Source organism: Poeciliopsis prolifica, unplaced genomic scaffold (assembly GCF_027474105.1).
Source record: "Poeciliopsis prolifica strain line A6 unplaced genomic scaffold, Auburn_PproV2 SCAFFOLD054, whole genome shotgun sequence".
In the NCBI taxonomy this organism is placed as follows: domain Eukaryota; kingdom Metazoa; phylum Chordata; class Actinopteri; order Cyprinodontiformes; family Poeciliidae; genus Poeciliopsis; species Poeciliopsis prolifica.
This window is the reverse complement of record NW_026562429.1, coordinates 970,383-982,583: the sequence shown is the minus strand read 5'-3', so window position 1 is coordinate 982,583 and position 12,201 is coordinate 970,383. Positions and strand designations below refer to the sequence as shown.

Below are 12,201 nucleotides of genomic sequence, written 5' to 3'. Positions count from 1 at the left end.
GAATATGTTCATTAATGAAAGTCATAACAAACTCAGCAATCACCAATAACTGTGAAAGGTCAACTGAACCACTTAACTACGGAGTTGCGGTTGCCATATTGGGTTAGTCCTAACGCTAGTACTAGCTAGCGTTAGTAATAACGCTAGTACTAGCTAGCGTTAGTACTAACGCTAGTACTAGCTAGCTAGCGTTAGTCCTAACGCTAGTACTAGCTAGCTAGCGTTAGTAATAACGCTAGTACTAGCTAGCTAGCGTTCGTAATAACGCTTGTACTAGCTAGCTAGCGTTAGTAATAACGCTAGTACTAGCTAGTGCTTTACGTAAAAGCTAATGTTAGCTTTTACGTAAAAGCTAATGTTAGCTTTTGCGTAAAAGCTAATGTTAGCTTTTACGTAAACTGCAACCACAAATACACGCTTAAAATAATTTCCCGAAGCTTTTTTTTAACTTTAGCCTTTCTAAAAGAAAGTCAACATATTTGTGTGAGTATTTGTGAAAAGTTTCAGTTAAACCCAGAAAGTTCTCCTCTCCTGATCCGGGGCTCAAATGTTAACATGAGTGACGCAGGTGCCATTGGTCCGGGTTTTATTGTGTCAGTTGTTTTTCTGTAGATGTGCAGATATGAGCCTCACAATAAACTATAGAAAGTTATCTGTGTTTTCTCAGCGCAGAACTCAAACAGGGAGCAGCTCTTCGCTCTCCGGCCCGCCTCCTCTTCCTCCTCCTCCTGTGTGCAGGAATGGGGAGGGCAAGAAGTTAAAAAGAGTCCACCTCTGGGCCATTGTTCTAGTTGTGGAGTTCTGGAGACGGGTCGGGACGCGGCTGCTGCGCTGCTGGTACCGGACGGCGGTCTGTCGTTATGACGGGCTCCGGTCCGAAGCTGGGCGTCCTGCTGCTTGTGGCGGTTCTGCTGCAGACGGTGGTCGTCACCATCACGGTGCTGCACTTCACCTCGGCTCTGAACTCGGTGAGCAAACGGGGGAAAAGATGCGGGCTGATGGGGTTTGTTTGCGCACAGCGCGCGTTGTGCGTCAAACTGATGCTGGTGCAACAGATTCTGCGTTTTTATACAAACTCTTGCAAGATATATGTTGAAAAACTGTACTTTTTTCTAAAAAACGTTTCTATTTTGATAAGACAGACGTTTTAAGCCATGCATGTTCACGTGAAACCTGTGCAAACACATGCGCAGAGGTGACAGGAAGGGTTGCAGCCGTTTTTATGAGTCTCTGCAGAGCATGCGTGCTTCTTCTGCTAACCTGGATTTATTCCAGAGAGACTCCTGGTCTGTGTTTACAGTAATTAATCATTAACTCACATAAAATGGAGCAGCAATAAGTGGGAAATGAAACATAAACAGATAAGAAGCAAAGAACGGGACACCTGCCAGGAAACTTTTATGTTGACTCAGGTTTTTAGGAAAACAGAGATTGCCTCCTTTTTAAGCAATGCATGAGGTGGATTTTCAGGAAAATGGCTTTGAAACTGTTTTATTTTTGTCTGCACAGATGAAAGAGACGTTCGCCAGGAGCAGCGTTTCCTGTCTGACAGGCTCCGACCTGCAGAGTATCACTGCTGCACGAGGAGATCCATGCTGGCAGGTGACCCAGCAGCTTCACCTGCTCATCCAAAAGGTACCACACCTGGCTGGCTCTTACCTGGCAACACGGCAACTCAGCAACACTTGTTGGTCAGCAGATTACCCACAGACTATTCTCAGCATGTTTTCACTCAAGTCAAATGAAAAATAATAACATTTTATGATATTAGATAGACAGAAAAATGGACCAATTTTATCACTTAAAGATGAACCAAAAACACAAAATAATCTGAGCAAAAGAAACATTTTCCAGAATGAAACTAATAGATGGATACGTTAAAATTTGTTATGTATGAATGTTTGTCACCATAAATTTTTCTGATCAATAAATTGTCCCAGAAGTTACTGCAATAAATGATAATATTGTTGTTTTGAGAATATTTTCATGTAATTTTATGATAATGGCATAATAATAATAATGGAAGAACAGGAAGACATTTTAACAACAACAATATTATTGTTTATCCCAATAACTTCTGGGAGAATTTATTGTTAACAATCATGACAGGCCTCGTTAAAGATATTACTAAAGTAAACGTGAAAAAATACAGTGTAGTAAAACTACTTTTTGCAAAACGTTGCTCCAGTAAATGTAGCTTCAACTCTCCTCTGTTGATCAGTTTTTGGTCAAAACTCAAAACTGCCCTTGAAAATTACGATTCCAAGAAGCTACTTTTATCCGCCGCTGCTGTTTCTTCTTTCATGTCAACCTTTTGATAAGAAGAGAAAAAACAAACTCCAACTGTTGCAACAATTTGGTTCATTCTTTAGGTTTTGGATAAGCTGAGAACAATGAAAGCTCCTTCCACAGAGCGGAGGACAGGCAGTTATCCTTATTAATATGATTATCAGTGGCTTCCTGTGAACAGAGGCGGCAGAAAAAACGCCGAAATGATCCAAATCTCTGTCAGACGCACAATGAGCTCCTTCATAGATGTGATGTGATCCTCTGTGGTCTAATCAGCGCAGGAATGCATTCACCTGCTCCAACACACACACACACACACACACACACACACACACACACACACACACACACACACACACACACACACACACACACACACACACACACAACACACACACACACACACACACGCAGTTTCTTCATTTCACTGTTCATATTTGCACATTTTCCTCCTTCTCAGGCTTTGCTGCTTTCTTTAATAACTTAAGTTGGTTGTTTTATCAATTGTAGTTTGAATAAATTATAGAAAACTGTCAGTCCTACAGATATGGAGAATTCCTTAAAATTACAGTTCTTCACGAGAAATCATCCAAAAATGCTAAAAACTCACAATTAAAACTCGGTAGTGTTTAAAACAAATCCAACACGATCCATTTTTCCACGTTTTAATTTCTCTCACATCTTGAACTATTGCATTGAAGCTGCAGTACTTTCATATAAAAAAGTGTTTTTTACATATTTGTTAAATATGAGACAGATAATCTGAAAACAACCAATCAGAGCCAAGAGGAGGGTCTTAATGCTGTCAATCATTCTCATGTATGGCGGGAAAACAATCAAAAGTTACAGGGACACCGTTTATCCGCTGGTGCTAACTAGCCTAGCATTCATGACAGAAAACGCTAGCAGTGGCAAAGAGTGGGGGGAAAGAGCAGCATCACACAAGACTGTGAGAATATTGAGGCAGAAAAACTCAATATTTTGACAGGTTATCTGTTTCAAACCAAACTGTCTCAGCATAGAGACTGTTTAAACCAATATGTAAAAAAATAAAATACTTTTACTCAACCCATTTCTCTGAGATGTGTGGTCCATTCTACTTGGCAATCTCTACATTTTAACATCGATATCTGACATAATTAAGCTCTGTGTTGCCGGTTGATTCGCTCCAAAAACATAAATCATAATTCTCTGTTCTTTCTTCTTTTTGCAATATTTGAAAAATTTGCTCAAAATTCGACTGACTGTTGGATGGAACTTCAATTTTAGTTACATTCTGATCTTTTTCACATTTTCTAACTTGCACTTTGCAAAGTGCAGATCAGTTTTTTTATGTCACTTTTGGAGTGATGCTTCTTCCTCTCTGTGTGGCCCTTCAGCCCGTATTTTCACAAACTTTTTCACTTTTGTTTTGGATTTTATTCACACATTTTGCGCTAAAACACGTCCATTTCTGAACTTGTTTCCTTTCTAAATGTTATGTTGAATGGATTTTTATTTAGATTTTTCACACTGTTTCTTTGTCCAGGGACTTTTCTCCAAATGAGTCACAATTTATCCTTGCAGAATTAACTGCTAGATTTATTCGTATTAAGCCCCAAATTACACTGATTCCTCCAGATAAAGTCATGCATATCAACATTTCAGAAAGTTAAAATGTAATAAAAGACTTTCATTGATTGAAACAAGAATGAAAAAGCTCAAATATTAAATTTAATCTTGCATTTCTTCTAAATTCAGTTTCGTTTTTCATCAGTTTGGTTGCAGCTGCTGATAAACTGAGCAAAGGAACGTAGAACATGAGGAAGCAGCGAGCGATCGGTTTACAGGAACACGAAGGCTCCTTGTTATTCAGCGAAAGAAACTTCCTGGTCGTGGTGTCAGCACATTTCCAGGGTCAAACAGCCGCCTGTCAGGCAGAGCCGACTGTTTTCGCTGCAGATAAGGCTTAAAGTTGCAGCTCATGTTGTTGTTCTGCACTGAGTAACACAATGGGATGCCTCAGGGCTTGTTAAAGTGAGATGTGTCAGAGAAAAACGCTGTTGAGTTTGTGAAGGTACTGAAGCAACCAGCAAAGCACCGAACACCAATCTGTATGACTCCAAATAATTGTTTGCATCTGTTCTTCCTGCAGTCTCTGTCTCAGCGCTACCAGAGGCGGATTTCATCAGCAGTGAGAGGTGAGGAAAATAAAACAACAAAATCAAGAAAAAACGCTCCTTATGATAGAAAAATAATCTAGTCTGTACGGGGTTTTAAAAGAGATTAAATAATCCCAAAAGCAAAACATAGATAAAGAACTAAATTACACACAAAGCTGAATCACAAAGTGAGTGAAAATAGTGTCAGATTAAATATATAACAGCAGGACTGAAACAATTAATTGGGATTAATCATGATTAATCAATTATTTAAATAATTGTCAAGTAATTTAGCAATTAATTAATTGTTTATTAGAGTATAGAGGCCAAAGAAAAGCCAAATTCTTACAAAAAATATTGCATTTAATATCATGGTTCAGATTTACTAAAAATAATGCGAAATTATTGCATTTTAGGCTAAGAAATGTTTAATTTCTTTTGTAAAAACTGAATTGAATTTTTTGTTTATTTGCTTTTTTAATGTATTTCTAATATTACATAAACAAGTTTGAGTGATTAAAGAAAAACTTGTAGAATCTGTCATTTTTAAAGATATTATTAATCAATTAATCGTCCAAATAATTAATTCTTAAAATAATCGTTAACTGCATCCTTAGTGTTTGCTAACATGATGCCAGACATCAGCATTGACCTTAGAGAAAGTATTGTTTCTGCTGATCAACTATCATCAATAACTGTCAATCATTTCAGGAATAATAAACAGGATGTGTCCTTATCTTTTCTCTCCATAACAGATGAAGTGTCCCGCGTTTTGCCCTCACTAGTGATGGAGGACAGGGCTTCACCTCGCCCCAAAGTTGCCGCCCATGTCACGGGAAGTTTTGTGCCCAAACTGGAGCGAGATGCAGGTGAGACGACCTTTCCTGACTGAATCTGACAGAAAGAATCCTGTTTTAAATGTGTTTTCACTGGACCTGAATCAGTTTTACAAACTAAACTGAATACTTGAAGACACAGCGTCCAACATAAACAAACCTTGTAATAATAAAGAATACATTGATTATATCAGGCCTACATTATGAGATAATAATATCTGCATTAATGATATGTGAATACAAGCAGGTATAGCTTATATTATACCTGCTAGCATTGCTATATGATGCAGCTAGCATCATCATTTCAGGTGATGATGCTAGCTGGTGGTGGCTATATGATGCAGCTAGCATCATATAGCAATGCTAGCTATATTTCGCTTGTATTATTTTGCTGAATAACAAGGAGCCTTCGTATTCCTGTAAACCGATCGCTCGCTGCTTCCTCATGTTCTACGTTCCTTTGCTCAGTTTATCAGCAGCTGCAACCAAACTGATTTTGGAGTGCTAGCTTCTACATTAACCTGAAAAATTGTATGTTTAGATTATTATTTCTCTTATGTTGTCCTCTATCATTGCAAACTTGAGCTAAGAGATTAAATAATTGCAAATTGAGCAACATTTCCAATTGTGAAGTTGTTTCTAAATTCTCGTACAAGCTAGCTGTGCTCCAGTGCTAATGTTAGCTTCTCTGTAAACAGGAGTAGTATGCTTAGATTTGAATTCAGCTCTTGTTATTATTTTGTCCTCCTCTGTTGCACGTTCTTGCTAACAATTTTTTTAATTACAAATAATACAAATTGTAAAGTCATGTTTTTCTAAATTCCTGTTGAAACTAGCTGTACTGCAAAGCTTCTATGTAACAAGAAGCATTTCATTTTTTTTAAATTTTCCATTTATGTCATTGTTGCAATGGTGATAAAAAATTTTTTTTGCTTTCTTTTAATAAAATGAACGTTGAGTTGCTAAAAGTTTTAGCCACCACAAAACCTGCTATGCTAATGATTTAATTTCAAAGTTTTTCAGAGACAATATATTCCAGATTGTTTTTTCTCAACTTGTGTTTAAAATGAAACTTTTTTCTGGTTTCAGCTGCAGGTCCTGCAGGGCGACGCGTTCAGGGCCAGAAGATTTCTTGGTGGGAGGGCCAGAAGGGCCTGGCGTTCCTGCAGGACGTCCAGCTGCTGGATGGGGAGCTGGTGGTGTCGCAGCCTGGCCTCTACTACGTCTACGCCCAGACGTACTTCAGGCACACCCATTCCCTGGAGGAGAACAGCGAGGAGGCGGAGGACCGGGGGAAACCCCTGCTGCAGTACGTCTACAAAAAGGTGAACTCCTCTTTTTTAATTTGGCAGCAATACCGCTGCATTTCACGCTTCAGCTGCTTCTTATCATGCAAAATTAACTTTTTCATGGCTCTGTACTTCCACCCACTTCATTACAAGCTCCCGCTCTACAATGGCTGCTGGAAAAGGAAAATATTTTCTGATCAGCTGCAGGACACAGCATGTGTTGATGCATTTACCTCCAGACATGGAGGACAGAGCTACGTGGCTTCAGTTTATTTATACTTGCAATGTTTTTGTGACATTGCAGTAGTTTGTAGTTTACGAAGGATTCCTCTGAAAACTCCCAGCAGTACATGGCAGGACTTACCAAAAGACTTGGACTAGAGGAAGGTTTTGTTCCTACTGTTTGTGTCTAAACTCCAAATGATGGTAATTTAAGTACATTTTTCTGTTTGCTTTTGTTGTTTGGCATCAACATCTTTTGTCTGTTAGCATAAGCTAACGCTGAATGCTAGCCTCTGCTAACTCTGTGTCTGATGCAGGTTTCTTCTATTAATTCCTAAACACCAACTATAAATTCTTACATTTAAAAACTTAATATAAACAAACAATCTTAGCCTGAAGAAAAGCCTGGTAGCATCACAGGCTTGTAATCCACAGAGGGAAAGTCTGTGATGCTACATTGCTCACAGTACCTGCGCAAAATATGACAGTATTTCAATATTTTTGCATATTGGGAGAAGCGTTTGTTCTCTAACCTCTCAAATACATATTTGCAGAAAAAAACTGTCTTATTGTGCTGATTTCAGCGGCTCGTCTTCACATCATGGCGCCCTGCGCTGAAGTGAATCCTCAGAGTTTAATTAGTGACGATATAAATGTGCATCAGATGTGTTTAATCCTTCAGAGGTTAAAGGTTTGATGGTTGTGGTCAGGAGGCTCCACTTCTTTGTTTTTCTCTCTGTGTTTCTATTTGGAGCCATTTTCACATGTCTAATTATGTAAACACAGCAGCTCATTTGCATAATGTAATTATACAGCTCATTCCTTAATGAGCTCAAAACAAGCAGAACTGAGCTTTAATCTATCCTAGCATAACATTGGACCATGAATCTGCCTTTTGGTGACTCACCCCCCCTGCTGAGAAGGATCTGAGTAAACATTTAAGACTTAAATGAAACGCTGATGTTGGTGATAATTGGTCCAAACCTCCTGCCTTTCAGAAAAAAGCCGGCTTGTCCTGAACATTTCATGTCTTTAGTTTGTGATGATTCACATGAGAATGAGCAAAAGCGCCGACTTGATCCCCCGACTTCGATCAGTCAAAACTGATGACTAATGTCAGACAGAGAGCATGCGTGAGACCTGGAGTTCATTAAAGGCCTGAGACAAATTACATTCACTCACAGAAACTTTTCTCATTATTTACCTGTGAAACTAAAAGTCACACCTGAAAAAAAGTCATTTTCTAATCAGCTGCTCTGGAGAGAACTGTTTCCTCACAAACAGCGTCATTCCAGATATTTTCTCTCTTTCATGCAGGACGTCCCACATGTGTTGGTTCTGGTTTGTGTTGCTTTTTTCCTGGCGCCGACACAGATGTTGAGGCTCAAAAGAAATTGATTTTCTGGGCTGCAAAATTCAAGGAGAAAATTTTCACATAGATTGTTTTAATTTGTGAAAGAAACTTAACAGACACGTTAAGTCTGTTAACGGTCCGTCTTTTTAAATCAGAAAATTAACATTTTATTACGTGAAATGCAATAACAGCGTTCCTTTAGTGAATATGAACCATGTGAATTTGGGTAAAACATATTTACAGGCATTTTGATCTTAAGATATATTTATTTTTACATGAATAAAACTTTAAGGCTTTACAATGCATGTAACTTAAATTATTGATAGATTAACATAGTTGCATGTGTCTGCTATTTATTTATATTCAGTCATATTGAATTACATCACTCTTAGGCACATATGCTATAAATTTTATATCGTATTGTTATAATTCTATTATTGATATAGAATAATAGAGCAGCAGTTTCCCCTTGGGGATCAATAAAGTATGTTTTATTCTATAATATACATAAAAACATTTATTTATGTATATCAAACAAAATACACATAAATAAATGAAAATAAACTGTATTAGCATAGTTAGCATGCTAAGCTATTTAGCACGGTACTTAGCATGTTAGCAGTGTTAGCAAACTGCTTTTTTCAAAGCAAATTTTAATCCCTGATTGATCAAAACACTTTAGTTCAGTTCAAGTTTATTTAATAAACAATGATTTCTTAGCCACATGCTAATCAGCTAGCCCCCCCGGGTTTGGACCAAAGTCTTGTTTCTGAAAACCTGTTTTCAGTTGGAGTTGTGTTGCTTTATTTTTGCTCACCATAAGCATTTGCTTCATCAGAAGAGCTGACAAAATCTTTGATCTGCTGTATTTCAGTCTTTCATACAACAGAAAGTATTTCTGTCTGGTTTTCTGTGGCTCTGCTCCAGGTGAACTCCTATCCGGTTCCCATCCTGCTGATGAAGACCAGCCGGACCTCCTGCTGGTCCCGCGGTTCAGACTTCTCTCTGCACTCCGCCCACCAGGGGGGGCTGTTCCCACTCACCACCGGCGACCGCCTGTTTGTGACGGTGACCAACGCCTCTGCTGTGGACATGGACGAAAAGAGCAGCTTCTTCGGAGCGTTTCTCATCAGTTAGAAGGCCGATCGAAGCCGATTGAGGTTTTGTTAAAATCGATCAAACTGCTGCAAGCATCAGACTCTCCTGAGGAAATTCCTCTGTTGTCTTACGGGATCAAAAACTGAACAAAACTTTGATAACACTGGTTGGCAGAAGAGACCAAAACAACAGTTTGGAGCGTGGGTAAACTGAGACCGGACACAGCAAGGACAAAATCTGGAGAACTTTTCTGGTCTGATCAGGTCCAGAACCGATTTCCACACGAACTGAATGACTTCTGCTCCAAATACCTTTTGAAGAAACTGCAATTTCACAATTTTATGACAGTAAATATTTATATTTTTACCGCCAAACACTTTAGACATCTGAGCCTCAGTTTATTTTAAACTATATCAGGCAAATGTGTTTGTGCCACATAGGGATGGTGAATTTGAAAATAGCACTGACAACTGACTTAGTAATTAGTTATAATTGGATATAACTCCCACCACCAGATGGCGGTAAAGTGCTTCCATTAAAATCGCAAACAAATAGGGAGCAAATTCACTTTTAACCACAAGGTGGTGCTGTTTAGTCCTGATTTATGGGGATGAAGAAAATAATGTGCCACATGTTTAAAGATGACTTAAAAACATTACAAACATAAGGAGAAGAATAATATTTAAAATGTTATCACTTATATAAGTTCATCTTTTACAGATCTAAATTTAACAGACAAAATGAAAATCAATTTACTACTTAACTTTAATTTGTCTAATCTATCTGACTTTGTTTCCAAAAATATTTCCATGACCCTCAAAGTTTAGTAACATTTTCACTCATAAATATGGCAAATAAAAAGCAGAGCGCAAGAGCACAAAATATAAGAATTAAAAGTTTGGATCGTCTACACCAAAATATCTGTCATTTTATAATATCTTTACTCCCAGATCTGTTTTCTTTTCTCATTTTTGTGTCATGTAAACAAACTTCTTTGTACCATTAGAAGACGATAAAAATGTGCATTGTAAAAACACAAAGTTTTACCTGTATAGTTTCTAGTGCAAATATATTAATACACATGAAATAAGACAAATGTAACTTTAAGTAACTGTTCAGCAGAATACCAGAGTTTATTTTAATTCCTTACTTTGTATAAAATTCACTGGTTCCACTGGGAAAAATGCCTTTTTATCAGTGAAATAATCTGCCAGTGGAAATAGTATTTTTTAATCAATATTAATAAGTTATTGACTTAAAACCAGCTGCAACATCTTGTTGAAAAGTTACTTCTAAGTTAGTTTTGTTTTACTTTAAGTGTCGTTTTTGCACTGGAAGGCAGACTGAGGAAAAGTTTGTCTTTGCAGAGCGCTGACTTTTAAAATCTGTCCATTTAAGTCCACCTGAGGACAAGATGGACCTTCTTCATTTTCTACTGCTGCTATCTCATTTTCTGCCACCTAGTGGACAACCCGAGCAACTGCAGTTCACGCTACAGATTGATGCTTTGCAAAAACTTGTGAATTTCAAAGTCCAGTCAAAAACGCGTGCTGATTTCCTGGATTTGTTTTTCTTAAAGGATGTACATACTGAGCTGTACTTGGTGCATTTTATTTTTCTGAACCTTTTTCCATTTTTTTCCAAAATGACCCTGAAGCCACAAAAAGACTCGCTGAAATCCTTCTCCTGCCTCCATTTCTGATGGTTGCATCACGTTGCTGCCTGTTTAAAAGCTCTTAGGTTGGTAATTGTGTTATGCTGCACGACCTGCTGGGCTGGAATAACCATCATGGCGTCATGAACTGCTGCAGTGAGCAACACCAGATGCTCCCTGGGGGAAACAAACATGATCATCAGATGTTTTACCTCCTTTTCTGTGTTTACATTTGAGGAAAACAAACTGCAGGAAGCTGCAATCAACTCTAATAAACTAAACACGACAGAGATACAAAGAAACACTGTTTTTTCCAACGTTAGGTGAACGCATCAGTCATTACAGAGCATAAACTTTCACTTTCCCGTTGGTTAATTACAGCTGGATGTGTTTTGGGATTTAGAAAAGGGATCAGGCCTGTTGCTGGTTTTCACTTTGATGTGAATATTAAAACCAGATAAACACACCGAGGCTGAAAATGCAGTTTTTATTCTTCAAGCAGTTGAAGCTCCTAAAGTATTTGTAAAACACATGAATGTGAATGTAAATAAATATGTTTTTCAGAGTTTAAATATGTGAAATAAACACATTTTTAAAAGGAAGAAGCTTTTTTTTTTTTTTTACGTTTTTCCAAAATAATGTTTTATCGTCTGGAAGGCAGAAACATTTCTGATAAACAGTAATAAAGTTTTTTATTTTAAAATGAACTGTGTGGTGAATGAATGATGCTGCTTCTATCTATTTTTTGTTTGTATATTTATGAGCTAAATAAGCTGATAATTAGATAAAAAATAAAAAATTTCATAATTAAGAGGATTAATAAATACATACCAATTATTAAATAATTGTCAACACATGTAGTAATGGATTAACTGGAGCATCCAGACTCCAAAAATTAAATTAGTTGACAAAACAACATATTAAACAGTATTAAAGCTAAACCTGCACAAAGTATAGTTACTTTTTGCAGTTAAACTGTTTATTAATGCATTTCAGGCAAGAACATAAATTTATTTCACATGTCCAATTATGTAATTCAATAAATTCTGAGATCTTTTTAATAAAAAACATAAAAATTAATGTAAAAAGTAGCAAAACTGTCTTGTAATGAAGGCTGTTCCAGCGCTCTGCTGCCCCCTAGTGTTTATATTCTGCGCTACAAATCAGCTGATTAATATGTAAAGAAAACAAAACACTTTCTCTGATTTTCCTTTCTTTTTTATGGAAATATGTTACAGTTATATTACAGTTATTTAAATGCCCAGAAGGAGAAAACAAAAACAGTTCAGACACAAAAGAAGGCGACTGCAACTAAACC

General features: G+C 37.3%; 1 protein-coding gene across 1 annotated transcript; it reads left to right on the top strand.

Moving 5' to 3' along the window:
• Positions 1-409: 409 nt before the first annotated feature.
• On the top strand, positions 410-11,349 carry tnfsf10 (TNF superfamily member 10). The gene is made up of 7 exons (XM_055059429.1): positions 410-483; positions 673-968; positions 1,510-1,635; positions 4,424-4,469; positions 5,186-5,299; positions 6,356-6,591; positions 9,059-11,349. Exons 2-7 carry the CDS (start codon positions 861-863, stop codon positions 9,266-9,268), a joined length of 840 nt encoding a protein of 279 aa, XP_054915404.1. The 5' UTR covers positions 410-483; positions 673-860; the 3' UTR covers positions 9,269-11,349.
• The last annotated feature ends 852 nt before the right edge of the window (positions 11,350-12,201 follow it).